This window comes from Acanthopagrus latus, chromosome 10, assembly GCF_904848185.1.
Source record: "Acanthopagrus latus isolate v.2019 chromosome 10, fAcaLat1.1, whole genome shotgun sequence".
In the NCBI taxonomy this organism is placed as follows: domain Eukaryota; kingdom Metazoa; phylum Chordata; class Actinopteri; order Spariformes; family Sparidae; genus Acanthopagrus; species Acanthopagrus latus.
This window is the reverse complement of record NC_051048.1, coordinates 22,126,090-22,153,589: the sequence shown is the minus strand read 5'-3', so window position 1 is coordinate 22,153,589 and position 27,500 is coordinate 22,126,090. Positions and strand designations below refer to the sequence as shown.

At 43.7% G+C, this 27,500-nt stretch overlaps 5 protein-coding genes across 12 annotated transcripts in view; 2 read left to right on the top strand and 3 right to left on the bottom strand.

The window, feature by feature from the left end:
* Nucleotides 1-5,209, bottom strand: part of gpha2 (glycoprotein hormone subunit alpha 2) — an 8,580-nt gene extending 3,371 nt beyond the window's left edge. Inside the window, exons 1-4 of one of the 3 annotated variants that reach the window (XR_005077301.1) lie at nucleotides 5,123-5,209; nucleotides 4,929-4,998; nucleotides 4,703-4,769; nucleotides 4,113-4,553 (exon numbers count right to left, since the gene is read on the bottom strand). The gene's annotated coding sequence lies outside the window, so the exon portion shown is untranslated. Of the gene's footprint in view, nucleotides 1-651; nucleotides 834-4,112; nucleotides 4,554-4,702; nucleotides 4,770-4,928; nucleotides 4,999-5,122 lie in introns of those variants that run through there. The other 2 variants (XM_037111964.1, XM_037111963.1) reach the window with 2 other exon arrangements.
* Nucleotides 5,210-6,158: 949 nt separating this feature from the next.
* LOC119027093 (membrane-anchored junction protein) lies at nucleotides 6,159-14,962 on the bottom strand. 5 transcript variants are annotated; one of them, XM_037111955.1, is made up of 10 exons: nucleotides 14,777-14,962; nucleotides 14,495-14,577; nucleotides 13,611-13,656; nucleotides 13,388-13,463; nucleotides 12,374-12,484; nucleotides 12,041-12,069; nucleotides 11,282-11,439; nucleotides 8,731-8,797; nucleotides 6,990-7,120; nucleotides 6,159-6,564 (listed from the first exon to the last, which is right to left on the bottom strand). In XM_037111955.1, the coding sequence occupies exons 1-10, from the start codon at nucleotides 14,810-14,812 to the stop codon at nucleotides 6,513-6,515; spliced, it is 789 nt and encodes a 262-aa protein (XP_036967850.1). In that variant the 5' UTR covers nucleotides 14,813-14,962; the 3' UTR covers nucleotides 6,159-6,512. The 5 variants fall into 5 exon arrangements, with proteins under 5 accessions (XP_036967850.1, XP_036967851.1, XP_036967852.1 ...); XM_037111956.1 differs by having other exon boundaries at nucleotides 6,159-6,561; XM_037111957.1 differs by having other exon boundaries at nucleotides 11,282-11,418.
* A 9-nt stretch (nucleotides 14,963-14,971) lies between these two features.
* Nucleotides 14,972-17,804, top strand: LOC119027092 (uncharacterized oxidoreductase YtbE-like). The gene is made up of 6 exons (XM_037111954.1): nucleotides 14,972-15,115; nucleotides 15,931-16,199; nucleotides 16,374-16,519; nucleotides 16,735-16,874; nucleotides 16,989-17,147; nucleotides 17,253-17,804. Exons 2-6 carry the CDS (start codon nucleotides 15,955-15,957, stop codon nucleotides 17,430-17,432), a joined length of 870 nt encoding a protein of 289 aa, XP_036967849.1. The 5' UTR covers nucleotides 14,972-15,115; nucleotides 15,931-15,954; the 3' UTR covers nucleotides 17,433-17,804.
* Nucleotides 17,805-18,085: 281 nt separating this feature from the next.
* On the top strand, nucleotides 18,086-20,950 carry zgc:101765 (uncharacterized protein LOC450036 homolog). The gene is made up of 6 exons (XM_037111953.1): nucleotides 18,086-18,300; nucleotides 19,439-19,744; nucleotides 19,817-19,962; nucleotides 20,113-20,252; nucleotides 20,333-20,491; nucleotides 20,568-20,950. The coding sequence occupies exons 2-6, from the start codon at nucleotides 19,500-19,502 to the stop codon at nucleotides 20,745-20,747; spliced, it is 870 nt and encodes a 289-aa protein (XP_036967848.1). The 5' UTR covers nucleotides 18,086-18,300; nucleotides 19,439-19,499; the 3' UTR covers nucleotides 20,748-20,950.
* Nucleotides 20,951-21,153: 203 nt separating this feature from the next.
* On the bottom strand, nucleotides 21,154-26,526 carry badb (BCL2 associated agonist of cell death b). 2 transcript variants are annotated; one of them, XM_037111960.1, is made up of 4 exons: nucleotides 26,364-26,526; nucleotides 25,570-25,725; nucleotides 24,277-24,491; nucleotides 21,154-24,147 (listed from the first exon to the last, which is right to left on the bottom strand). In XM_037111960.1, the coding sequence occupies exons 2-4, from the start codon at nucleotides 25,715-25,717 to the stop codon at nucleotides 24,010-24,012; spliced, it is 501 nt and encodes a 166-aa protein (XP_036967855.1). In that variant the 5' UTR covers nucleotides 25,718-25,725; nucleotides 26,364-26,526; the 3' UTR covers nucleotides 21,154-24,009. The 2 variants fall into 2 exon arrangements, with proteins under 2 accessions (XP_036967855.1, XP_036967857.1); XM_037111962.1 differs by lacking the exon at nucleotides 26,364-26,526 and adding an exon at nucleotides 26,067-26,230.
* Between the last annotated feature and the right edge of the window lie 974 nt (nucleotides 26,527-27,500).

Below are 27,500 nucleotides of genomic sequence, written 5' to 3'. Positions count from 1 at the left end.
TGTATCATTATAAAACACTTGTGCTCAGTTTTAGGATAAATCATTGTTTTGAAATAAAAGTCAGCTGAGTGCTGCGGAATTTCTAAATAAAACGCTCCAAACATGACAAAACTGAACTAATCATTTTAAATGTTCTTCGTATTTCTAAAAGTTGACTTCACTTTTAATAAGTCAGAAACCTGATGACCTCAGAGTGACCGAGAGAAGACGGATATTAAACTTCAATTGTACTAACGAGAAAGTTTTAACAACCTGAATGATTATTCTACTTCACTCAGTCATTCTGAGGTCATCGGTTCCTTTAAAACTGCTTTGTCAGAGTTTACAGGGAGTTTGCAGGTTTGAAAAGAGTGAAAGTATTTTTCCTCAGACTAACACCTCAGTTTATAACATATAGATTAAAATAAACTGTGAAATCTGACAAAGTGACTTTACATTAAAAACAGCAGGTACAGTAAAGTAGACTCATAACTCTCAGCTGTTCAAACTTCTGAGCTCGTACAACTTAATTTAAATCTTCTTCTGTCCTTCAGATTCTGAGTGGATCAGTTTCATCACTCTTAACATCACAGTAACAGGATTTAAAGGTGTATTCCACCAACATTCAGACGGACGCACTGAACTTGAATCCAGGTGTAAAGAGGAGCTTACCTGAGGACGTAGAGCACAGCTTCTGGAGCGCAGGGCAGGTGTGTCGACTGACAGGTGAGTGTGTGTGTGTGTGTGTGTGTCTGTCCTGAGCCTCGTGCAGGAGATATAAGTACCACAGGTAGGAGCGGCGGCACTTATAGCTGTGGACACGCCCACAACCAGCCAGCTGACAGTTTGTCTCTTTCTTCTCCGCTCGTCACTCTCTACCTGCACGAAAACATAAAAGTCCCTAAAAAAACTTCTTGTGAGCATCGTCCTCCCGCAGAGAGCTGCACGCCTGTCCTCCTCCTCCTCCTCCTCCTCCTGCTCCTCCTCCTGCTCCTCCTGCTCCTCCTCCTGCTCCTCCTCCTTGTCCTCCTCCTCCTCCTCCTCCTCCTCCTCCTGCTCCTCCTCCTGCTCCTCCTGCTCCTCCTCCTGCTCCTCCTCCTTGTCCTCCTCCTCCTCCTCCTCCTCCTCCTTGTCCTCCTTGTCCTTGTCCTCCTCGTTCTCCTGCTCGTCCTCCTCCTCCTCCTTGTTCTCCTCCTCCTCCTCCTCCTCCTTGTCCTCGTCCTCGTCCTCGTCCTCCTCCTGCTCCTCCTCCTTTCCTCCTCCTCCTCCTCCTCCTTGTTCTCCTCCTCCTCCTCCTTGTCCTCGTCCTCGTCCTCCTCCTTTCCTCCTCCTCCTCCTCGTCCTCCTCCTCCTCCTCCTGCTCCTCCTCCTCCTTCTCCTGCTCGTCCTCCTCCTCCTCCTCCTCTCTGCTTCCAACCTTTAGGGGGAACGCTGCTGTGACACAGAGGAAAACTAGATTCTAGGTTTTCCATCAACGCACCACAACAGTGAGAACACACACACACACACACACACACACACACACACACACACACACACACACACACACACACACACACACATAGGTACATGCACTCATCACACATTAACTGATGTGTGGCTGAAACACACTGTGACAGAACTAATACCTCACACACACACACACACACACACACATACACACACACACACACACACACACGAGGTCGGCCTGGGTTTCCCATTTGTGGCTGCAGGAGGAAGGGCCGGGCTGGGTTGAGTCGGGTCGGGTCAGAAGATATTGTGGGTTTGGGTCAGTTGTGTGTGTGTGGCACATGATGGCTGTGTTGCGGGGAACGCCTGGCTCTGCTTCTCGTCTTCCTCGTCTTCAGCTTAGCAACCGGCCGGTCCAAACTCCAGCGGGTAAAGTCATTCCTCTAATGGACTCTAGTATCTGGACACTCGGAGCGACGTGTCACCAAGGTCACGACCTGCCACACTGGACCACAGACGACCGTGTGTAGTTGTTTAAGTGTCCACAAGAAACTGGGTTTCAGGGTGAAGGGAGAGCAAGAATCAGAACCTCTAAGGTTCCTTCAGGGATTTGGGTTTTTGTGTTTGAGTGTTTCCATGTCTTCCTGGAGAGTTTTGGCCAGTTTTGGGTCTTTGTGTCTGAAAGAAACTTATTCAAGAAGTCAGGGAACTCACTGAATTATTAAATCTCATAAAGTAAAAACATCATCTGAGGCTGAGCGAACTGCTCGGATGTTTCCCAGACGCAATAATCCTGATTGTTTCAGCTCGACGTCAGACGTGCACGCTGCAGACCGTCGTTACGACCTTTCATCAGCCGAAACGACAAAAGCTGAACCGTCGATCATCCTGCAGGAGCAGAGATGGAACAAGTCCTCATCCAGGAAACAACAGGACTCCATTAGAGATCGTTCTCCTCTCGTCAAGTCAATTCATTCTGAGTTTAAGTCCTTTACCCTCATGTAGTTAAAAGAAGTGAAAAACCATGCTCATGCTGTGAGATTATTCCAAACCACTTCTAATAAAATCAAACTGTTTTCACGTGTGTTTTCTGTGATGATGAGAAAAGGCGAGTCGCTGCAAGTCAGCAGCAAATCTGCTCCACTGGATCTGCTGTGGACGGGCTGGATGACTGAAGTGTGCTGACACATCTTTGTTCAATTGTTGTACGAAAACCAAACTGTTAAAATAATTTACTGTCATCAGATCTCATCAAGATAGAAACCGACCACACACTGACCTGCTCCTTCTACGTCTGACTCCTCTGTGCTCCTCCTGTTCACTCTGTACAACGACCATACAGTCATTCATTGTGGGTGAACTTCCTTTAATCTATGACTGAACTAGTTCCCTCTCTGCTGTTTACTGGTGTTTGACTTACAGTAGTTAAAAACGACAGTGAGCGGCTGTTTCAAGACCAGTTTTTACCGTTTATGTCCTCTGAAGGAACACGTTGGAGATGAGTGCTGATTCTTGGTTCTGATCTGTCAACAGTTTGTTGACACTAGAAAAATAAAGAGTGATGCAAACCTTTAAATCCTTCCTGCAGCTCACACAGTGTGTCACCTCTCTGATTTCCTGAACGCTCATAAATACACTTCTGTTAATCACAAAAACAGAACGTAACGCCTGCTTCAAACTCTATCTCAGGCTGTAGTGTTCACTTAATTACTCCATAGAGGCTATGGCTGCCACACACACACACACACACACACACACACACACACACACACACACACACACACACACACACACACACACACACACACACACACACACACACACACACACACACTCATGCCTCCTAAGGAAAACACAATTATCATCTTATGGCCCCTCTACCCCAAACATTCCCAATCCAGTTATGTCAATGGAAAACGGAATGTGTGACATCATCACCCCCCCCCCACACACACACACACGTAAACACACGACTACACTATCAGTGCGTGTGTGTGAGTTGTGTGTGTTTCTGCTGATTCCATGCCAACCAGAGAGAGAGACGGTGGGATAGAGAGACTATAACTGTGAATGGCCTGCAGCACCTCATCAGGAGGTTAGACATGAATGAACTTTGTTAAACTGGAGACACACACACACACACACACACACACACACACACACTGGTCCAGTGTGAGTCAGCGGGGTGACTGATGTTTGTATCGCTCAGTGGCACCGGCGCTCTCGGCTGCCGTGGAAACCGTGGCGTCTAGAATGACTGTAATATCATTAATGTGTCCGCTTCCACTTCTGCCCTGTTATTGTAATCTGTGTGTGTGTGTGTGTGTGAGTTAGAGTATATGATGTGTGTGTGTTGTTTCATACGAGTGTGTTTCATTAGGTCTGACAGGATATTGTGTGTGTGGTCGAGTGTGAGATAAATCATGTGTGTGTTATTTTGGGCTCTCTGACAATATGAGGAGAGGATGAGGCAAAGTTTTCCTGTTTCTACCACCATGGTTCAGTCCAGATGACACAGTTACCCCCTACACACACACACCCACACACACCCACACACACCCACACACACACACACACTCTTAAAAACACTTTGACCTTAAAGGGCAACACAGTTTATATTGTTTTACATCATTTACATGTGCCACCTCTGTAACAGCTTATTTACTCAGTTATGGAAAAAATACTAAAACTACCTGGTGCCCCTTTAAAGTAATCAATGACTTAAACATGAAACACATTTCGACATATTTATGGCAGGTAACAAACATCTGCTCTAAATGCAAAACACACAAGCAGAAACACACACACACACACACACACACACACACACACACACACACACACACACACACACAGATAGAACACTTAGCTAATTTAGATTGACAGGAGGAAAGTGGAGTTTCCACAAGGTGATACAGACTAGAGCTCAAGGTGTGCACTTATGAGGACACACACACACACTGACACACAGGCAGAGCGGAGTGGAAATGTTCAGCGGTGTTGTCTTCAGTGTCTTCAGTGTTCAGCAGAGTAAATCCTTGGATGTGTTCCTGTGGATCTGACAGTCGGCACAGTGAGGAGCTGTGTAACCGTTTGGACTGAAGCTGGTTCTGTTACTCAAACTACATCAAAATATACATAAAACATGATTAATGCAGAGCGATTATACAACTTGCGCCCTGCCAAGGCGTGGGATGTATGAATGGAGTCATTTATTGTTCAGCATCTGCATGAATTTCATCCTTCACACAGACTGAAAGATCTTTAATACCTGCTGATGATGTGAAACTGGTTTGATGGAGAGGAGCTGGTGTTCATGTGACCCACAGAACAGGGAACTGAACACAGAAAGGTAACAGAATGGGAAAAAATAACTCATGTGCTAATGTGATAGATCGATTAATATACAACAGTTGTTTAAAAAGCAATGAACACAGCCATATGCATGTTAAAAAGTTGAACTAACAGAGATAAAAACATGGCATGAGGATATTTACCTGACAGAAGTTGAATTAACCTGTGATCATCTGTTGAGCCTTTTGACTCACAGTGATCGATTAGTAATGCCTGCAGAGGACAAAAGGCAGAAGAGAAGCTTCGAGTCTTTTCTCGTATAGAATGTGTAGAGTATTTATAGAGTTGATGTTATTGGAAGGTTGAATATGTTGGAGGTGGTGTTTTGTTGAAGTACCGGCTCATTGTTGTGTTTTGGGCGTTAATGTTCGGGTTCTGGAGTGGCTAATTGAGATGCTAACTAGCAGCTAGCTAAACTCCGTCGTGCCGACTCGGAGCGTCACGTGACAACAGCACACCGTGATCATGACTGTGTGTGTGTTTAATAATGGATGTTGTTGTTTATGGAGCAAATTAACTGTTACAAAGGCAAAACATTTTATGTCTTTCTAACCTGACACTATTTGTGAGTATAACTTTGTAAATAATTCATTCTGAATGAAGCTGCCAGATGTTTCATTCTTTCGCTCCACTTTTCAGGCGCAACACTAACAGCTAACCAGCTAACCAGATAGCCTTGGGCCTGCCATCAGTCAGAGCGTTTGTTCCAGTGCTGTAAACTCCAACTGCTGCACAGCTAACTGAGCTAACAGGCTAACAGTAGCTCCAGTGATAAACAGGATATAGTTGTAGTTAGCCCTCTGGTGATATGCTGCCCACATTAGCAGGAAGTTCAACACATGGCCAGTTGTTACAGACGGGGTCAGAGGTCATGACAGCAAAGCTGAATGTAGCAGAATCTGATAAATGTGAGAAAAAACTGAGAAGTGATAAGGAAAAGTTCATGGAAGTACAAGAATGTATACATACACAAGTGTTGTAAGAAGTACTGATGTACTCATGTCTGAGTAAAAGTAAAGATATCGTGTGAAATATTACTTTCTTTAAAACTGAAAGTCGCCATCAGGAAGAGTAAAAGTATCTGATATTTAACCAACTAAAGAAATGAACTTTTCTGACAATAAATGTGCTGAAGCAATATAATTACAACTAAATGTAAATCATACCAACTTTGAGGTATGTATTTACTGAATATTTTGGGTCAATCATTTATCATTCTGGACATGTGTGATTATCAGAATCAGTGTTTTTTTTAAAGTGATTGCAGATGAAATAAACTAATTCAAAAATGCAGTTTATAATCTGCTGAGTAAGTAACTGAAGCAGTCAGTAAGGTTACAAAACACGTTCAGAGGTTGTAGAAAACATTGTAATACAATACAAATACAAAATGTATTTATTGCAAATATATATGCATTCCATCACTGTACATATCTATGAAGTCACAGCAGATGCAGAGCAGACACACTGTCTGACTGTTTAAGACAAAAGAAAAGATCCATGTTTTGTTGCTGCAGATACAATATGAGTCGAGCTGATGGTAAAGTCTCCATCCATAATACAAAAAAACACAAACCATCAATGAAATAAGAAATATTTACAATAATAACAAAATGTATTTTCTCATGGTACCAATAAAGAGGTACAACAGAACGCTGATATAAAACAAACCCTCCAACTGTTGCAACACTTAATGTTTATGAATAAACCAAGAACACTCCCGTCTGTCAGCCACGTCTCTCAGGGGTCCTGAAGAACCAGGAGAAGGGGAAGACGCTGCTGCGGACACACAGACAGACTTCATGAGATTTCTCTCATTAACAAGCTTATCGTTAACATTAGCTGCTCCTCTATATCATTACTTCTACAGACAGCTTGTGAACGGGCTCTTCGTCAGTCTTCTAAGTGCCTGAGGTGTCTCAGCCTGTCCCAACACACGTTTCACAGGAACTCAGTGATTTCAGCCTTTATGATCGCTGGATTTCCCCTGAGAGTTTTTAATCTTTGGTGACTTAAGATGTACAGCACCAATTAGCTCTCGTTTCTCCTGTGGGTGTAGAAATCAGTCAAATGTACAATTAAGACCATGACATCACTGTCATCTCCACAGGTAGGACTCTGTGTTCAGAGGGATCTGCTGCTGAACTCTTCAGACCTGAGACGAAGTGTGTGCTCCGTACTGCCCAGCGTGAAGTCATACCAACCTGACCAGGCGAGTTAAAACCCCCGGCTTTGCTGACTCAGCATTGTCCTCCTCCTCCTCCCCCTCATCCACTTCATCTGGAGCTCCACTTCCTGTCATGCTGACGCCTGATTTCTGCTGGGGTTTGTCGTTCTGTGTGACAGGATTAGAAGAAATATAAATCATTGTGAAAAGAAAACAGGATATGAATTCTTCAGTGACCTGCAGACAGACGCACAGAGACAAAGGAGAAAGGACAAACACAGACATCCAACAGGCACTACCGGCAGGAGGCCGACACATTTCACTGTCATACAAATTTCACTGAAGTGACCCTTCGCTGACCTCGCCCACTAAAGAGCAGCTGTCTCACCTTTTGGAGCGGTGTGCGCTAAGGGCGGAGACAAAACTGATTCTCAGGATGAAAAGAGATCGGAGAGTACGGAAAGTAGTAAGAAGTAGTGAGAAAAATGTAAGAAATGGAGTTTTTTTGTGGCCTTAATGTTAGCATGCCAGCGAACTAGCTTACTTACTACAGTACTAACCTAGCTGTACTTCCAAGGAATAGGGTTAGCATATGGTTAGCTTAGTACATTATTACTCAACACACCTGTTTGGATATGAATCATAGGGTTTATTCTGTTTTGGTCTTTGTTGATGTGCTGAAATCTTATTTAGCTGAAGCTGCGTCAGACAAGCGGACGTATTAAACTGGTTTGAGTCGAGTTGCAGGTAAAGGTCACAGATTATGAACACAAACTCAAGTTAGCTAGCTGACCACAGCTGAAGTTCTACTGATGCCCACTGAGAAACCTTTTTATATGAACCTCCATCTGAAGTGGAGGGCCGCTGTTAGAATTCATTTTTAGTGGTAAATGTTCCATCTACCAAATCAAAAACTGCATACCTGCTTTGCTTGAATGGAAACTTGATCTGTGCAGCAACAGTCGAGATGAGCGGGGGGGGGCTTAGTGGTTTAACAGTTAATTGGATTCTTCCGTTCGGCTCAGCAGCGTCAGTGTCTTCATGAGCTTGATGTTGAATGGAATTGTTTCATGAAAATGTCAACTAACATTTTAATGTCATAACCATAACTCTTTTTTTGGGGTCGTTTGACTTCACTTGTCCCGGTTTGTTTGTGCAGTAAGAACATACAGCAGCTTAATGATCACCTTCATTGTTCAAACCTAATCCTTTTTAGAGCTTGTCGACTCGCGTTGGCACCTCCGTCTCAGAAGAATAAGAACTCAATGGGCTGACATAATGAGTTTAAATCATCTTTTCCACTTGAAACAAATGTGAGGGGAAAAAACAAACTGGAGACGGCAGTCAGAGTGGACATGACAGGATCCCAGGAGATGAAGGGCCGGAGAGGAAAAACGAGCGTGGTGGAGGGTAAATCAGGGACTGTTGCTAATCAAAGTGAAGCACATCACCAGGAACACACACACACACACGTACAGCCTCGGCCTGATGTAATGCTATTATTAACCTTAATCACACTCGTTATCCTACCTGTCTGCGCTAACGTTAGCCTGGGGCGACAATAAAGACAGACATGCGTGTGAAAAGTGTGTGTGTTGATAAATGTGGCAGTGAGGAAACGAAAGTGTCTTATGATCGAAAACTGGAAGACGAATTATTGGAACCAATTAATTCTTAACAACTGTGGGCTGAAATCACTTCTTCATTTGACGCATCATTAAAGCTGATAACTTTGAAGAGTAAAAGACTGACATGAACTTCTAAATGAAGCAGATCACCTCATCAGCATGTCCAGGGTCGTCCTCCACCTCCTCTTCTCTTCTTCTCTTCTTGTCCACGTGCAGCCTGATGAAAGTTGGACACAAACATGTTTATCATTACAGTAACAGAACATTTTATACAAGTCAAATACATGCAGAACATCTTCTGGTTCCCAACTTCTTTGTTCTTGCAGAAGACCAGAGTAACCCAGTGTTTTTATTGTTCCTGACTGTTGACGAGTCTGATGAAGGAACATTACAGTGACGAGGCTGCTCAAACCAATATATAACCTCAGAACCTCAGAACCTCACATTTACAGTTAACAGACAGGCAGACCATCAGGTTGACGGCCCACGAGAGGGAAAACTGAACCAAATACTCCATAGGAAAGAGCTCCAAGCACAGCGCTGGAGACACAAATGAGACGAGGGTCTCCAGCTTCAGGTTCTGCAGGAGAGGCAGAACCCCGACTCAGACTTGGCAGCAGCTTCTCCTCAGGGATCCACATGAGAGGAGAAGACGAGGTAACATGTGGGCAGCAAGGAGGCCAGTCAATCCACTGATTCTGATTGGGAGGAAGAGAAAGTAAAGAAAATGGATTCTGCTTCTGCAGCTGGATCTATAAACCCAGCAGGTCAGTCCTCAGACTGCAGAACTGATGTGAGGTCAGAACAGCAGAACCAGAGCCGTCGTCTCCTGTCTGCTGACACTCACTCTTCTCTTCCCTTTATTCCAGCAGGTTTAACAAACAAACCACCTGTCTCTGCAGGGCATCACGTAGACACACACACACAAACACATGCACACACGCACACAAACACACGTGCATGAATGAGTATGATCAGGGATGAAGCAGCAGGAGGTGTGTGTGTGTGTGTGTGTGTAGCACCTTTGCGAGGACACGTCAGTGTGATGGTCAATGTGGTGAAGATAATTCAGAGAGAATTGCTCAATGAGAGCGACTTCCTGTGAGCTGGTGCTGATGCTGGAGGCTGCTGTCTGCAGGATGTTTACACAGTTTGTGCATCTGAGTGTGTGTTCCTCCAGACAATCCTGTTTATGTAAGCTGGATATATAAACTAAGTGAAGGGCAGGATTGTGAGTGTGTGTGTGTGTGTGTGTGTGAGAGAGTCAGTGAGTGTGCATTTTAAATAATATTCGCCCCACTGATCTGACAGTCAGTGTGATTGAGGTGGCGCCCGTTCGCCTCTTGTCTGTTTCATAACTGCAAGATCCACTGGAGCGTGTGTGTGTGTGTGTGTGTGTGTGTGTGTGTGTGTGTGTGTGTGTGTGTGTGTGTGTGTGTGTGTGTGTGTGTGTGTGTGTGTGTGTAACTGGGCAGTTGTCAGAATGGATGTCCAAGTGAGTGATTTTATGAATAAGAACAATAATTTTCCTCTTTACACCATGTGTATGCACACACACACACACACACACACACACACACACAGGAAGCATAATGACAGCGCAGCACACTGATGTACTCAGTGAACATGACAGCACACTGTACAGCGACAGAGTTGGTGATCCTGACGTGTTTTTACTGGATGTCATCATCAATGTATGTGTAATGAAACATGGATATATCTTGTAATATAGTACATATAATCTGCAAAATCAAGAACTTTAAAAGATAAGTTCAACCTAAAACCAAAATCCCATCATCATCTTTTTGCCCTCCTGCTGGTGGAAAGTTGTCAAAACATTTCTGGAGCTTCACAATAAAAAAAGTGTCTGTACCTGCTGAAGCAGATGAGGACTGTTCCAAAACAGGAAAAACAACCAGGAACAAATAAATTTAGTAAAATGGCTTCATGCAGAGTAATCAGAGTCTCACACTGATTTGTAAAGATGTTATTTACAACCTTGTTGTGTGAGCCAGCTCATGTAGTCTCTACAGAAAGTGTGTGCACCAATGCTGTTAGCTAAGCAGCTAAGAAGAGTTCAGCTTTAACAAGGGTGTAAATAAAAACTTACTTGGACAAGAACATTTAATTTGGAGGTAAGTAGATAATTACAGTGACAACTGTTTCAGTCAGTTGGCATACATGTAAAGTGTTTACTGGCTGCTTTTCTTTGTCCTATATGACAGTTCATGAACAGTCTCTGGGTTCTGGACCGTCACTTTGGGTTCAGGGAACTGTGACGAGCATTTGTCATACTTTCTTGACATCTTATTGGCTAAGTGATAAATCAGTTAATAATGAAGTATTATTAGCAGATTAATTGATAATGAAAGGATCAATAGTCGTGGGCCCAACTATGATAAATAGATGGTGTCACACTCTTCAAAGCAGAATCACAAACTGAATCTGCGCTGGAGTCTGTGTGTCTGTGTTAATCCTAGAAGGCAGTCTGCAGGGAATCAGATACTATGATATAAGCATTTACTTTTTAATCTAAATTTATTTCACACAAACATTTATTAGCAAAGATGTTCTAAACACTGGTCATTGTTTCTTTGGTAACTGTGGCACAACTTATCTTCCCTTGAGGTTAAAGGGTGACCAACAGAGACTGGATGTGTCTGGAGGTCTCAGACCCCCCACAGTGTTACAGAGCGCTCACCTTACAGAAACCTTCGCTTCTGCCTCCAACTCTGCCTCCAAGTCCTTTAGTACGGCGTCCTCTAGTGTCGAGTCTCTCTTACGGCGCTTGGACTGCAGCTCAGAGGCAGACGGGATCTGCTCTGCAGCTTCTTCCTGCTGGAACACGCAGCAGTGTATCTATGATATAGGGTGTGGTGTGAATACTGTGTGTTGTTCTACGTTCACACATCTGTAGAACAATCCAATACAACAGCCAGCAGAACGTGAAACCTTTGTGATTAAGGGAATGTTCTGTCCTTAATGATGCTGACACTGGAGCTGTTGTTAGACTCTGCTGTGTTGTTTTGTACATAGTTTTGATTTCCACATTATATCAAATCACATACAAGACATTAAAATGATTAAAAGCTTTTCAAGGAAAATTCAAGACTGATTTTTGGACAATTCATCTTTCTCTTCTTCAAGCTTTGCAGGTTAAGTACAAGAGTAAGTAGTATTTGTGTGGTCCTGTGCATAGAGAGTTTATAATCCACATATAAGTGCATGTAATAATTATCAAGACAGCACAGAGAATGAAGACTTTCATGCTGAAGAGCTTGTCTCTTAAATCTTGACTGATTGTGATAAATTATAACATATTTACATGAATAAGTTCCCATTATTGTGTCATTTAAGACCCAACAAATACAGAATATTAGACTATTTAACAACTTTTAACTCCTGATAACATCTGATGACTTTTAAACTCAGTGTTGTGTGTAACAGAACAAAAACTCACAGGACTGAACTGCTCCGCTGATCGTTTTCCTGAAACAAGATGAATAGATGAGACATCAACACAAACACACACAAACACTAACTGAGTGTGTTTGTGTTGTTTATCACACAGCCAGCGCTCGCTGACAAGGACAGTCATCAACACTTTACAGGCTGGCGTCTCTTTCAGACAGGAAACTATACAGAAAATCTGCTTTCCTATGACAACAATCAGTCCAATTACAAATGTGTCTGTGAGGCTTGTCTTAGTTCTGACAGCATTAAGCCTGGTGAGTACACGGTGTATCTGTGAGCACAGCAACTGAACAAGCTGTGAATGAGTGCTCCTCCTCACCGCTCCGCATGTTTCTCTCCAGGTAGACGTGGAGAATAAACGGGTACACTCTCAGCTTCCTCTCATAATGCTGGCACAGCACACTGGACACGCCCTCCCGCTGCTGCTTATCTGGCACTTACAGTTAACAAAATACAGTGAACACAGACGATCAGCAGCTCTGTTCTCTGACCCTTATTATAAGTCAACAGCTGTCACATTCATGACATTATGTTCACACTTTTTTTATTCAAACTTGCATATCTGCACGACCTCATTCACAGGATTAACAGTAACAAGGGCTGGAAGTGTGGAGGAGAGATATGATGTACTGATATGAGGACGAGTGGTAGAATAGCTACCAGATGAAGTTAACCCGATGAATGAATGAATGAATGAATGAATGAATGAATGAATGAACATACTGGAAGACCTGAACTGAAACTTAGTGGCTTCATTAAAAGCAAACTACATTTTTAAGATGCCGTTCTTGGGTTGAGAAAATTAAAAATGAATCAGGGATCAGGCATATTTAACGAGTGTTTCATATTGCAACCCTAACACAGCATTAACAGAGATATTTATCCTAATTATTTAAAGGTGCAATATGTAAGAATCTGCTACCTGTCGGATTCATAATTAGAACAAATAGGCAGCATCTGGCAATTTACCAGAATTAGCATTACATGCTGCTAACAGTAACTACCATTATCTAGTTAGCTTGGGTAGCAATGGAGCTAGTGGTCCAGACTGGGAGCTCAGACCATGATGGAAATGTAGAAGCTTACTCTGCTAGCGCGGGAGCTCTGGACCAGGACCAGGCCAGGGCTAGCTGGTTAGCATGCTAACTTCTGCAGATATCTCTTCAATTTGTTACTTCACATTCTGTTGAACATTTTGTATCGTTTCCAACTTATTGCACCTTTAAATGTATATCTTATGTTCTCTTGAAACATCTGGGAGGCCAATTTGAACCTTATGACGAGCCAGCTGTGGCCCACGGTACTTCGATCGCTGTGCTGCTGTAAAGGATACAAGGGTAGACATTGAAGTGGGCACTAGAAAACGGTTGGAGACTTTCCAGGTTGCCGAGAACAGTTCTGATAATTTCCTGTGAGCAGAAGAAGAGTAAGAGAGTGAAAATGATAAGAGGGATATGAATGAGTAGAGGTCAGAATAAATACATCAATCTTTCTGACACTTTCTGACACAACACTGCGAACGTGAATGCTGACAGGTGAGCAGGGTCCATGTTTACCTCCAGCTCCTGGTCGAAGCAGTTTCCTCCCATCGCCTCCTCTCCACTGATGACAAATATCATACAGTGACAACATGTTCACAATTACTTTGTATATTAAAAGATGTTTTCACACTGTATCAGCAGTTTCAGTTGGGGTAGCTTTTCTGCAAAGATGATAAGAGAAGAGGGCACTGTACACATCAATGAATGTATTTTGCTGATGCAGCACATTAAAAGGCTTGATTGTTATAAAAACAACCTGCTGGAATACAACTGAGCCTTGACTGTCAAATACATTAGAAGTAGTTTTAAATAAAATAAGTCTTCTTCAGACACAAAGAAAATGGCTGTAAGGCGTCCCAGCATCACTCAGCACTGTTCTTGTAGGACGTTATCCCTGAACAAAGGCAGGCGGGTCCTGTGGGCCTCAGAGCTTCTTGTCTTGCAGATGAAAAGACAAGCTGAGGTAACACACATCTGAACATGTCGCAGCCGTCAGCACCGGCAGAAATGGAGAAAAGAAAAGATGAACGTTTCCTCTTCTCTTGCCTTAAGCTCGCCTGTATCCCCAACTGCTTTGGAGACTGAAGAACATTTTGCAGCTGATTTCAAAAGCAGTCCAAAAAAGAAAATATCATTTTGAAGCCCAGATAGTCCAAACATGTTGGCTTTTTTAATGATTGCCCTTTTAGGGATTTAGCCACTACAATAAAGGCTTCATAGCCGGTTTCCAAGAGCATTTGAGCTTGTGTCATGTTGAACTAATAGGGATCTGTGCTGTTGTGGTCTTGTATCTTATTATCGCTCATATTATGCTGTCAAACCCAAAAGGAAGAAGAGAAATGAAGCGAAGGTCAGTCCAGATATGAGGCTGAGAGGATGAAGAACCGTGTCTGTCTTGCCTGCAGCTGCTGCCTCCTCTGATTCTGAACTGATAGACTGAACCACCAGCTCTGATGAAGATCTGCACTGTCATGGCTGACCTGAAGTGTTTTGGAATAAAAAGTCAGAACACATAAATTCATTAATTGACAGTTCAGAGGGAAACCTAAACCAAATGCTGAACTGGCTTAGCTAGCTTGCTAGCAGGAACAAATGTCAGACACAGTTAGCTTTTGCGCTAACTAGGTTGACTTTTGTAAAAACTACAAAACTTTACTTCCCTCTTTCTCACTCATTGTATTTAAATTACCGTAATGACTACAGAAAATGGCGGGCATGAAATGCTGATGTCGTCCAGCAAGCAGCCAACGTCTCCCTCCAGCAGGACGTCAACGGTTAAAACCTCGACCGTCAATCAAACCCGACGGTCGCCTCCTGATTTGCTGGACTCAGTCAATTCCCGCCTTCCAGTCGCTTGTCAATTCATGATTAGCTAGTTGGTGAGCCAATCAGCGGCGTCCTGTGTCACTATGGCGACGGGGAAAACCGCCCAAATTGTGCCGTGACGTGTGAGCGGCCCATGTGTAGCGGGACTGGCTGGTTGTCAACAGTGTGCTCAGCGGCCAGAGGTCCAGGTGCAGGTAAGGTCCTGCTGCCTGCGCGCGTGTCCTTACCTGTGACTGACACTGATTCTTCAGCCTGTCAGAAGGCGAGGCTGTTTCCTCTTTATGCAGCCTGACTTATAAAGAAGTCAGCTGCACAGCATGCCATGAAATTCTGTTTTCTGTTAAATGGCGGCATTCTTATTTAATGGCGTCATGATAAATACCGCGTCATAGATGTCCGTTCACATGTTCTGCAGCAAAATATGTATTGTGGCGTTCAAACTGCCGGGACGTTTCTCCTGTTATAAAACTGCTTGGCTGTAGATTCACTGTTACAATGTTTGTACTTAATTGTGATGCAACAAACATCGTAACAGTTTACTGCTGCTGCGACGTTTAAACGTTTTAAAGTCCCGTTATTGTGACGTCATAATGGCGGCCTTAGAGCTCCATGTGGACGCGCCAACGTTGCAGAAGTCACGCCCCTTTCCAGTTTGCCCCATGGGACCTTATATGAGAGAAACTGAATGAATGGAGAGATCAATTATATTTGATCCTGCAGCAATTGTGCCATGAAGTGCACACGTGATTTTCCGAGTCTACAAAGTCAGTTTGTCATAAATACAATAAAGTATCATCTAGATTTGTGTTAAGATCTACATTGTCTTGCTCAGCATACAAAAAGGTAATAAAAAGATGAAGATCACAATAAATCTGACCATACTGACAAACTGCTGTTATGTGCATCCTTTCTGCTTCTCAGCTGAGTCCTAATATTACCACATTAATATTTGATACTCTGAAAAAATGTCTGTTCCTCATTTAACGCTCTTCCCTCTCTTCTACTGTAGAAGTAAAAGAGCCTCACAGAAGAGATGTCCTCCTCCACGCCTCCGTCTGTCCTCCTCAATACCGGGGTTCAGATGCCCCTCCTGGGTCTGGGGACATATAAGTTGTTGGATCCAGAAGGTGTCTACCGGGCTGTGGATGCAGCGCTGGCTGCTGGTTATCGGGCCTTTGACAGTGCAGCCGTCTACAGGAATGAAGCTGACTTGGGCCGAGCGCTGAAGGAGCTCCTGCCCAAACATGGCTTAACCCGAGAGGATGTGTTCATAACCAGGTGATGCATACAGACTGACATGTCTACCTGAGGAGCACACCATGCCAGTAAATATGTGACTTCTGCATTAATATCATGCTTTTCTCAAAGACTGTATGGAGGCACTGAAGTTCAGCAATATTTGACTCTCAAAGCTATAAAGCACAAGTCTCAACAATCCTCTCCGTCCTGCAGTAAGCTGGGCCCTAAGGATCAGGGGGAGAGGGCCATGGAGGGAGCCCTCCACAGCCTGGCTCAGCTGGACCTGGCTTACATTGACCTCTACCTGATCCACTGGCCTGGCACACGGGATCTGGATGTGTCTGACCAACGCAACCCAAGTAAAGAGTTCAGAGTCCAAAATATCAAATGGAAACATAACTATGTGTGGCACGTATTTACATTTTTATTACAGATATCTGTAATGCATTTGAAGTAACTCTTTGCTTTACCCACCAGTGAATGAGTGTTGAAACACTGTTGAGTGTTTTAAAAGTAAATGCACCACAGTTTGGCTTTACCTGTTGATTAGATCCTAATTAATATTTGATTGCAGACAACAGAGCTCAGAGTTGGGCTGCACTGGAGGAGCTGCATGCTGAGGGGAAGCTGAAGGCCATCGGAGTGTCCAACTACACACCAGCACACATGAGAGAGCTGATGCAGAGCTGCAGAATCCCTCCTGCAGTGTTACAGGTATAATGCATGAGAGTGAAAGGATGGATAACATGTATAGTGTAACACAGTGTAAGTTTTAGTCACCCAGTATTTGAAACAGCTCATGTTGACAGTGTGTTTGTTCCCCTTCAGGTGGAGTTTCATCCTCGGTTTTGCCAGTCAGAGCTGAGGAGAGTGTGTGAGGAGTATGGAGTGTGTTTTCAAGCGTACTCCTCATTAGGGAAAGGAGAGCTGGTCTCTGACCCTGTGGTCATGGAGGTGGCAAAGACTTGTGAATGCACACCTGCACAGGTAAACTGTCTAACAAAGCATTTTGACTTAGTCTGTATCACGTTTGCAATATTTGATAAACAGCATTTTTAGCACGAACAGTCTTTTGTTTTCTTTCCCCTGCAGGTGTTGCTGCGCTGGGCTGTGCAGCAGGGCGTCCCGGTGCTCCCCAAGTCCTCAAATCCAGACAGAATAAAGGACAACTCCAGGATTTTTGACTTCACACTCAGTAAAACAGACATGGACAGACTTTCAGCTTTGGACTGTGGGCAGAAGTTCTGCAGGGGTGCATCAGCTGTGGTTTGATGGTCCACTAGTAGAGCAGACGTTGGCTTCCATGATGCCTCTTTAAAGCTGCTCTGCCTGGCAGTAATACAGTGGTGGTGCACCAATGTAAGAACAAGTGTGAGACAGAAGTTTAGACACAGGCAGCGCAGTAAATTGAGTTATTCTGGGTTGCCAGCAGAGTTGACATGAATGCACTGAACTAATGTAATGAGGATTAGGTGAATATATGGTGGAGTATTTGGTGTGCATGTAACATTTTGAACAAAGTAATAGTATTCTAGCATTGCCAAATTTGCATTGAATAATTATTACATTTAAAAAAGTATCATCTGTACAGGAGAGTTGTAAAGAAATAAACAGAACTTACATAATAAATTATTCAGGCCGGCACATCAGAAGTGTTACTGCTGTGGAGAAAATACTCATTAAACATGAGATGTCATGTCATGTCATTGTCCCAACCGCTTATCCCTTTCCATGGGGTTGCGGGGTAAACATTAGATGATATCAATAATATGTGAAGACTCGTTTGTTCTTTAAAATGAGTGTTATTTTGTACAGAAAAACTGTGGCAGGGCGACGAGCCTGACCGTGAACGCATCACTACAGATTCGCTGAGCCCGCCTTCCGGTCGCCAGCACCTCATTGATTGGCTAAATCTTCCCCCAATCAGCTGCGGCGGTGCAGATGTCGCTATGGTAACGGTGAAACCCGGGTAACGGTCACATGACTCGTGAGTGTCAGCTGACCACGTGCAGCAGAATGGAGCGGTTACTGTGCTTCCTCGGGACGTTTCTTCTCTTTGACTCTCTTTAGTCTGTTACTGGCGGCAGGTCGGTGCCATTATACACGTCATCTAAAGAAGTCAGCTGAAGGAGCCCAGCACGTAAGAGACGAGTTCTGTTCAACAGTGGGGACACTATTTAATGACGTTCTTACAAAGTCTGCGACATTATGATGTAGCTGACCGACTACGTCATGGCAGATGTGACGTTCCAGTGTGACAGCATTGATTTCATCACTGTAGTTTGTTCTCTTATATATTAACACAGTCAAATGTCCTAAAACAGCGTCATGTAGTGATGCTAAACGGCTTGAAGTTTGTACTACATGTGGTGTTATAACGTTTTAACGCAGGCGCAGTGCAGTCAATACGTCATTCTTTGCCTTTATGACTCAATAAACAAACTGACCTTAAAGGACCACACAATTTTATACTGTGTGTTTATATGTGGCGGACCCTGCCACCTTTCTAACTTCAAACAGTGTTCTTCGCACCTCGTTTTCCTCTGAGAACAGCTCGTGTAGACACTCAGGAAGAAATCATCTCTGAGTTTGTGTTATTACTTCGATAAAGTTGCAATATGTAAGAACTATGGTTGAAAATATTCAAAGCGTCACTAAATTGATCAACAAGTGAAAAGGAAGAACAGTTCTGAAGTCACAACGTCTGTCAAAGCACATTCAGTGCGCTAACTAGCTAGCCCCATTCCATTTCAATGTGCCGCCAGCTGCACGGTTAAATGAGCTAACTAGCTAACAGCAGCTTTGGTTGGCAGCAGGTAGTGGTTACTATGATCATATCCTGCTCCCTACTTGTTATGTGTATGAATTCAACAGGTTGCCAGTTCTTAGACCTAGCACCTTTTAATATTGTAATATAAACAGTTCAGAGTATCAGTTCCAAATCTACGCAGTGCCCCTTTAATAACAAAAGTTTCTCCAGTGTTATGTAGGAGATCTTACTGACTGTTGGCCACAAAGAATAAAGAATAAAGAAGATGACAGATAGAGTTTACCCCACACTAGCAGCTAGACCAAGATGTGCTGTTGTTGTTGTTACCCTGACATCACAGTGATTTGATTTATTTATACAATATATACAACATTTGTAGGCCTCCTCACTTTGTACACACAGCCACTAAAGTTTAGTTAGTATGACAGAAATGCTGCAGAAATATGTGTAACCTTTGAAAAGAATCTGCTATTCATCCCCCCTTAAGTCTCTCCCCCTTTTTTAAAAGTGTTGTGTAGTACAGAAAGTCCAAACAAGGAACCAAGAAGAGGAAGAGCCTCACAGAAGAGATGTCCTCCTCCACGCCTCCTTCTGTCCTCCTCAATACCGGGGTTCAGATGCCCCTCCTGGGTTTGGGGACCTATAAGTTGCGTGGTTCTGAAGGTGTCTACCGGGCTGTGGATGCAGCGCTGGCTGCTGGTTATCGGGCCTTTGACAGTGCAGCCGTCTACAGGAATGAAGCTGACTTGGGCCGAGCGCTGAAGGAGCTCCTGCCCAAACATGGCTTAACCCGAGAGGATGTGTTCATAACCAGGTGATGCATACAGACTGACATGTCTACCTGAGGAGCACAGCACTCTTAATAATCCTCCTCTCTGTCCTGCAGTAAGCTGGGCCCTAAGGATCAGGGGGAGAGGGCCATGGAGGGAGCCCTCCACAGCCTGGCACAGCTGGACCTGGGTTACATTGACCTCTACCTGATCCACTGGCCTGGCTCACAGGGTCTGGTGGTGTCTGACCAACGCAACCCAGGTAGAGTTCAGAATGAGTCATGCTCGGCCAGGTGTATCAAGTAATTCTTTAATACATAAATACATTCAAGCTGTCTTCTCACGTTCCTCCTCCTCCACAATGTACCTGAGTAACAAAGATGACAAGGTCCTAATTAATATTTGATTGCAGACAACAGAGCTCAGAGTTGGGCTGCACTGGAGGAGCTGCATGCTGAGGGGAAGCTGAAGGCCATCGGAGTGTCCAACTACACACCAGCACACATGAGAGAGCTGATGCAGAGCTGCAGAATCCCTCCTGCAGTGTTACAGGTATAATGCATGAGAGTGAAAGGAGTACAGATGACATGCTAATATACACAATAGCACACCAATCTAATAAAACCCTTCAGGTGGAGTTTCACCCACGGCTGTGCCAGACAGAGCTGAGGAGAGTGTGTGAGGAGTATGGAGTGTGTTTTCAAGCGTACTCCTCATTAGGACAAGCAGAGCTGGTCTCTGACCCTGTGGTCATGGAGGTGGCAAAGACGTGTGAACGCACACCTGCACAGGTAAACTGTCTAACAAAGCATGTCATGTTAATGTTTTTTAGGTCCTTCTTGCAAACACTCTTCTGTGTTCCTGCAGGTGTTGCTGCGCTGGGCTGTGCAGCAGGGCGTCCCGGTGCTCCCCAAGTCCTCAAATCCAGACAGAATAAAGGACAACTCCAGGATTTTTGACTTCACACTCAGTAAAACAGACATGGACAGACTTTCAGCTTTGGACTGTGGGCAGAAGTTCTGCTGGGATCCATCAGAAGTGGCTTGATGGACCACTAGTGGAACAAACTGTCCTCCATGCTGTTTCTTGAATGCCGGCAGGACAACTGTCATGTGAAGCCAACAGAGACAGTAGGAAACTGGAGGTTAGACACAGACAGCTCAGTTAATCAAGTATTTGTGTGTTGTCGGCAGGTTTTAAATACAACTACCCAGCTAATAAACTGAGGATCCAGGTATAACACCGGCCGATATGTTGCCTGTTTATTGTGATCCATGTGCCATAATACACAGAGGCATTTCACTCAGTACAGATAGATGTGCTCCTCCTGACAAACACTCTATCTCCTGTTTACATATCTGTCAGTGTGCAATTATATTCTGAAGCCTCATTGTGTTCTTTAATCATACTCTCATTTCAGTTGTCTATGAATTAAAACACTCACTTTCAAAAGCACTCTTAAAATTATTTTATTCAGGACAGCATATACCAGAAGTTTCACAGCTGTAGAGAATATACATTTACAAAAGTCATTAAAAAATTAAGAAAAAAAAAAGAAGAAGAAGGAAAGACTAGAATTCAATTTTCTCCACACGTCTACGGATTCAAGTAATATCAAGGATGGTTGCAAAACTCCAGGTGCCCAGGTAGGCTTTCCCTCTGGCGTGTGTTCACCGCCACAGGGGTGTTGGTCACAAAACACGACATCTTCTGAAATCTTTCACAATCGCCATTTTGTTTTTCTCGCGGCCGTGACAGCGAACCACGTTATTGTGCTTTTAAGTGATCGTTTCTTGAGCGTGATGTGTGACAGCAAGCTGTGAAGTTTAAGGCGGTAATTAGGTAAACACACAAGGCTGGGTGTGTGGTGTCACATCACAGGTTACAGCATGTTCAAGGCAGCTCAGAACAATATTATACTCTTATAAATTCCAGCTGGACTTTGTTCCCAACAGAGATTAAAGCATTTATACCTGGTCCCAAGCTCTCTGCCAGTGGACTGAATGATAAAGGTCTGCTTGAATGTAAAACAAAGAAAAGCCATTCCTGCTTTACCTGTTCCCTGATCTGATATCATAACATGGTTGAACTGTTTCTTTCTTAGAGGGAGTGGTTTAAATGTAACAGCATAGTCTTAATGTATTAAAAGGTGCAATATGTAAAAATTACCCAGGTGTCAAATTCATACCGTAACCGTTAACTGCTGCTAATTGGAGCCGCCCATAGATAGTTAGCTCAGTTAGCCATGCGCTAGCGGTTCGGACTGAGAGCTCTACTAGCACAGGAGCTTTGGACCAGGATGTGTTGGAGCATGCTAATTAGCATGCTAAGCTTGGAGCAATAGTGTTCTTGGGGTAAAAAAGTATCGAAGGGCTAGCGGGTTAGCATGCTAACTTCAGTGGATATGGTAATGATTTCTTACATGCTGCACCTTGAACTGTTTTGGGAGCTTTATAGCAGATATTAGTTCAACTAAAGATTTACCAAAATGTTCCAGTCAGGTCATCTTACAGAGTCAGGTTGATGCATATGTTACTAACAGACATGTCAGACATGAATGTTTAAAAAGGTGATGCCATTCAGATTGTCCAGAACTCTGATTAAAAATTGCCCTAAAACCCTAACCCAAAAAGCTATGAAAACGACAGAGCAAAAGCTTCAGTTTAAAGACGACACAGACTTGCCCCTTCAGCCTGCACCACTCAACCCCACCAGTTGAGAGGAAGGGGCAAAGACACAAGCAGAACAAACCTATTACCATTTTCAAGACCCACATACCAATGAACAAGTCACAGATAGCCTAATCGTATTCACCAAGCTGTGTAGAAGTGCTGATCGGAGCATACAATTGTTAATATAGTAATAAAATTCAGATTGTGTGTCGTATGTGCCCAAAGCCTGAATACATAAATAAGATCAGCACTCTTTAACCTAAGGCTTGATATATTAAGATCCCATTTTATTCACATCCCAATGCACATGAAAGTTAATCACCCACCGTCAAAAAATGGTTTTATAAACCCATCTAACAGTTTGTAAAAATCTACTTTGAATCCCTCCCAGCTGTTTTAAAATGTGTCTAGACTCTAAATCCACCACCCGTCAGCACCGGGTACTGATCAGTGAGGCCAGAGGCTTGTGTGTTGGCTCCTCGTACAGCAGTTAATTCATCCCCACCCACACCTTTAATATGCACATCACATTTATCACCACAGCCATCGATTGTACACTGCCTATTGCTAGGTCGGCCTGACTTATTAAATAGCGTGGTAGCCTTGTAAAATAAAACTCTGGCTGTACCACGAAGCTTTTAACCTCGCCCCCTGCCATTTGATAAAATATCCACAAAATATTTACATATAAAAATTCCAAAGTTGTTTTTTGTTGCTCATCCGAGGCTTTAAAGGATAGATTCATATTGTTTTTTGAGCTTTTATATGTGTGTTTAATGTGATTTTCCTCAGATATAATCTAACCCTGAAGTTTACAAAAGATAGTATTTCTGCATGGTCAGAGATTGTCCTTGTACAAGATTGTTCCTCTTTAGCTAAATCTGAGCTACAAAGCAGTGAATGATAGTCGAGTACAGTTGTTTTGAGTCTTGGTTCTGGCTCGCAGGTAGCAGAACAGGAAGCTGGATAAAGGCCCCGGTTGAATACTCAAAAAAATCCCTCCTTTGCTCTTTTGCCTGCAGATTAATTTGGCACACACTTACAGTGATCTCCAGCAGCTTGTGTTGGAGCTGAGCAAGCATCGGTTACACAGTGACTTTGTCACCTCCTCAAGGAGACGAGGAAGGAGATTCTACCAGCATTCGAAGCGGCTGCGGGCGTTGTGATTTCAGTGCACTGATCTCTCCATCTACAGTATATTGCATAGTGTTGATGGCAGAGACAACTGAGCGCTCACCTCTCAAATATACACTCGTCTTTCTCTGTGAGTTTTGAAGGCATTGTCTCCTCTGTCGGCCCGCCATTCCATCCGTTCTTTGGGGTTCTGAGTCTGAGTCTATCCTCACGCCTGACTGATTTACACCCTCTCTCAGTGGGCTGCCCAAGAATATCAACATCACAACCAACACCAATACAGAAAATTATTTAAATGTAGTTACCAATGACGTATAAAAACGACATGACTAGCCATGCCTTCAGGTTTGGATCTCTCTCTTTTTGATTATTCCTTCTCAGAGCACGTCTCATTGTTCTCTTCTCGACTATTCTCTTGGCCTCCCCACTGCTTTTCTTCTCGTCACCAAGCGATCCCTCCATCCGCCGAACCCTGCATCGCTCCAGTGTTCCTCTCCCGGTGCCTACTCAGTGCGGTGTGTGTGGTTTTCATGGTGGTTGTTCTCTCCCTCCATCTCCTGGTGGCTGAAGAGGTAGCTCCACCAGCTCCTCGAGTGGTGCATCTGTTTGGGCGTCCCAGCACTCTTCACCTTCCTCATCTCCTGCACCAAATAAAGACGCCGTGTTAACTTAAAACTAATCAGTTATACAAGGAGAAGGTAAACTGGATTTTTTTCCTCTCTCATTTAAATAAATCATCATTGCCTATTACAGTTGACCCTCATGCTCACCCCTTTGTCTAGTAGGCTGTCGAACTCGTCACTCATCCTTCGGAGTTGCCGGCCGTATTTCTTGGCCGCCCATAAAGCAGGGGGAGCCGACTTGGACCGCCCCCTGAACGGCGCTCCATCGGTGGGCGTACCGGCCTCGTCTTCAACCCTCGCCTGGAGCTCCACGTCCCTGGAGACAGTGGAAGCTTTGGATTCTGAGTTCAGCCTGATTCGACCTGCAGGTGAGAGACGAAGGTGAGAGGGGTTAATGCTTCACACAAACAGATTAGGTCCACATAAGATGGAGAGAAAGGTGGCAAACAAGACATCAGGCATGAATGACAGGTAAAATATGTCATATTGTGATTTTTTTTGACAGATATTACAATTATGATAACCTTTAACAATTACTGGGAACAGATCAATTTTCACAGATAAAACTATTAAAATCCTGGTTGTGTTAATCACTGGAGTCCGAACCTAACAAACATCTTTTCTCACATCTGGAAATGAAGGTTTCCACAAACTTAAGCTCCAACTTTGATAATGTTTAAAATTTTGATTGACTGCAGCACCAGTTGAATTAGGAATATTAATGATCAGTTACCACTGGAGCACCAATACAAGCTATGCAGATAAAACACAAATTACATCTCTTCACTGCTGTGAGTAATGTCTCCTGACTGCAGGTTAGCTGGCTAACACTAACACTAACAAAGCATTCTCAGCAAAAAGCCTCAGAGAACATCACTGCAAACCCATCTGAGAAAGACCAGGTTCAACTTATGCAAAGAAAAAGACACGAGATGTAATGTTGGAGAAACGATGATGACTGAGCAGTTTGTTTCTTCCCCATGATCTTCCAGTCTTTCTCACATAAACTACAAACTCTTGTTGTCTCTTCTTCACTGAGTAAATCTAATGTTACAGTGAATAAATTCTGGAGCAGCTTGTATTTAAAGGTGCACGTTTGAATCCAACAACAAAGATCTTCATTGACTGATACTTTATGATTAAACAAACTAAATTACAAAACTCTCCATTTTCACGCCTGAATCAACAAACTGACCTAAAAGGATGACACAGTTTCATACTGTTGTACTTTGTTTATATGTGGCAGACCCTGCCACCGTTCTAGCTGCACAGTTCGGGAGCATTATTCTCCTCTGAGAACAGCTGAGTTTGTATTATTACCTCATTAATATCATGAGTATTACAATTCTGTGTTTGGATTTCTCTTCCAAACCTACACAGAGCCCTTCTGGCACTCAAACATTCTCTGGCAGGTCGGGTCTTTTCTTTCTGGTTTCCTACCTGCCATCCTGAGCTCAGGTAGGGTGAGGGCGTGGCGCTGGGACACCTGCTGCCCTTCTTCGGCTGGTGATTGGCTGTGTTCTCCTTCCTCTACCTCCTCCGAGGGCTCTGAGTCGCTGTCGCTGGAAATGCTAAAGTTTGCAGCCATGGTGACATCTGAAGGGGTAAGATTCAAGAAAACAGAGATATGGTTAAAAAATACATAAAATAAACACAGACCTGTGTTAATATCAGATCCAAGTGGATCAGGGCACACATCACAGCTGACAGTGCTAGTGTTGGCCTGCACTGGACCTGTCTGACAGAACCGGGAAACAGGCAGGAAATGACTAAAACAATGTTCCCATCAATCTCTTTGTTATGTAAAAACATACTGGCCAACAGCGTCTGTGCAGCAGCCGTGCTCCCATTTTACTGTCAACAGGCACATTATCTAATTATTCCAGACTCATAAAATGGCATCATCCATTGTACCGCTGCTGCTCTATCTCACACACCCAGGATATCTCCCCTGTCCCTGATCGGAGCCGGTCCAAAGGTATTCACAGTAATAACCGCGAGATAACCGACTTGTTTTGGCAGTACCCGCCGTATTAAATCAAACTAAGTGCTGGTTGTGGTTCTGTGAAGGAACCAGCCCGCACCGCTTCCTGCCCGGTCAGCACACTGTCGCCTGTGTTGTTGTTGTTGACTGAAGAGGACAAAAGAAACTTCCTGGAGGGCGGAAGCGGCTACGAGGCGACATGAAGCTAAAGAAGTGTGTAAAGAAAACGGTACCGAACAGGTTTCCTTACCCGAGGTCGTTACGGTGTGCGGCCGGAGGGTGTGAGAGTGTGTTTAGCTGCCGTCATGCGGCCGCAGCTGTTGTTTTTGTGTCCGTCTCTCTTTTTACTGTACAACACTTTGGCTCCTCGCGCACCCAATCGCCGCGCGTCGATGCACCGCCGCGGCGCGCTGACGTCACTGTTGCGAGCTAGGACTGGGCTGCGGCCTTGTTTGTCTCAGCGGCCTACCGTAATGTCCGGTGTAGAGGCGCAGTGGGATTTAACATGGACTGCAGCCAGGACATTTGTGTTTTATCAGACTTTATCCATTTCTATCAGTTGGCGGGTTCAGATCATTCACATAATAACTTCAGTAATGAAACCGTTTTAGAAAAGGCGCAATAAAAGTCCCACATAACCAGAAGTACAAAAGAGTAGGCTACTTATTAGGCAGTAGAATGGGGCCTCAAAGAGGTGTGTTATGTACTGTGTTATTATTGGAATATCTTTTTACATTATGTTGCTGCTTGTGTTAACATGTAAGCAGCATTTTAAAGGTGCACTATGTAGTTTTGCAAAATACATTGAATCAGAGGAGAAACATAGTAACTGACTGATGTTTTATGATTAAACAAACTAAAAACACACAGACAGCCTTCATTTTCACAACTGACAAACTGACAACACAATTCATACTGTTGTGCCTTGTTTATACTGTGTGTGGCGGACCCTGCCACCTTCCTGTTCTGTGACCTTATCTTCCTCTGAGAACATCTTGTTTATTCAGTTCTGGAAAAAATAAACATTTCTGAGTTTGTATTATTACATCATTGACATTGTAAATGTTAAATGTCTTCTCCTTCATTAGACAGTGCCCAGTTAATGTTTAAGTTGTTGAGGTCATTTTACCTTCTTTATAAAACCTAACAATGCTTACTTTATAGGTAAAGCAGCATTAAACATTACACTCAGGCTGATTATTATGTTGTACTGTATATTTAATAAATTGTACTTGTGCCTTTGATCATATTACATGGGTGTCTTCGCCAGATGGAGTTAGCTGTGTTAGCTCCAACACGTTAGCTTACATACATGCAACTGTGTTAGGGATCGATCGTTATATAAACATAAGCAGCAGCTCTGCTCCCTCCAGATGAGCCTGTTAAT

What these genes read in the sequence shown, in the direction of transcription:
- LOC119027093 (XM_037111955.1), bottom strand. Translation starts at nt 14,812, where the DNA reads ATGCCCGCCATTTTCTGTAGTCATTACGGTAATTTA. An exon ending in GAAGCGAAGGTTTCTGTAAG is followed by an intron (nt 8,798 to 11,281) that starts GTGAGCGCTCTG and finishes AACTTTCATCAG; the next exon opens with GCTGCACGTGGACAAGAAGA. An exon ending in GTTTTAACTCGCCTGGTCAG is followed by an intron (nt 6,565 to 6,989) that starts GTTGGTATGACT and finishes GTGTGTCCGCAG; the next exon opens with CAGCGTCTTCCCCTTCTCCT.
- LOC119027092 (XM_037111954.1), top strand. Translation starts at nt 15,955, where the DNA reads ATGTCCTCCTCCACGCCTCCGTCTGTCCTCCTCAATACCGGGGTTCAG. An exon ending in GAGGATGTGTTCATAACCAG is followed by an intron (nt 16,200 to 16,373) that starts GTGATGCATACA and finishes TCCGTCCTGCAG; the next exon opens with TAAGCTGGGCCCTAAGGATC. An exon ending in GTGAATGCACACCTGCACAG is followed by an intron (nt 17,148 to 17,252) that starts GTAAACTGTCTA and finishes TTTCCCCTGCAG; the next exon opens with GTGTTGCTGCGCTGGGCTGT.
- zgc:101765 (XM_037111953.1), top strand. Translation starts at nt 19,500, where the DNA reads ATGTCCTCCTCCACGCCTCCTTCTGTCCTCCTCAATACCGGGGTTCAG. An exon ending in GAGGATGTGTTCATAACCAG is followed by an intron (nt 19,745 to 19,816) that starts GTGATGCATACA and finishes TCTGTCCTGCAG; the next exon opens with TAAGCTGGGCCCTAAGGATC. An exon ending in TCCCTCCTGCAGTGTTACAG is followed by an intron (nt 20,253 to 20,332) that starts GTATAATGCATG and finishes AAAACCCTTCAG; the next exon opens with GTGGAGTTTCACCCACGGCT.
- badb (XM_037111960.1), bottom strand. Translation starts at nt 25,717, where the DNA reads ATGGCTGCAAACTTTAGCATTTCCAGCGACAGCGACTCAGAGCCCTCG. An exon ending in ACCTGAGCTCAGGATGGCAG is followed by an intron (nt 24,492 to 25,569) that starts GTAGGAAACCAG and finishes TCTCACCTGCAG; the next exon opens with GTCGAATCAGGCTGAACTCA. An exon ending in ACAGCCTACTAGACAAAGGG is followed by an intron (nt 24,148 to 24,276) that starts GTGAGCATGAGG and finishes TATTTGGTGCAG; the next exon opens with GAGATGAGGAAGGTGAAGAG.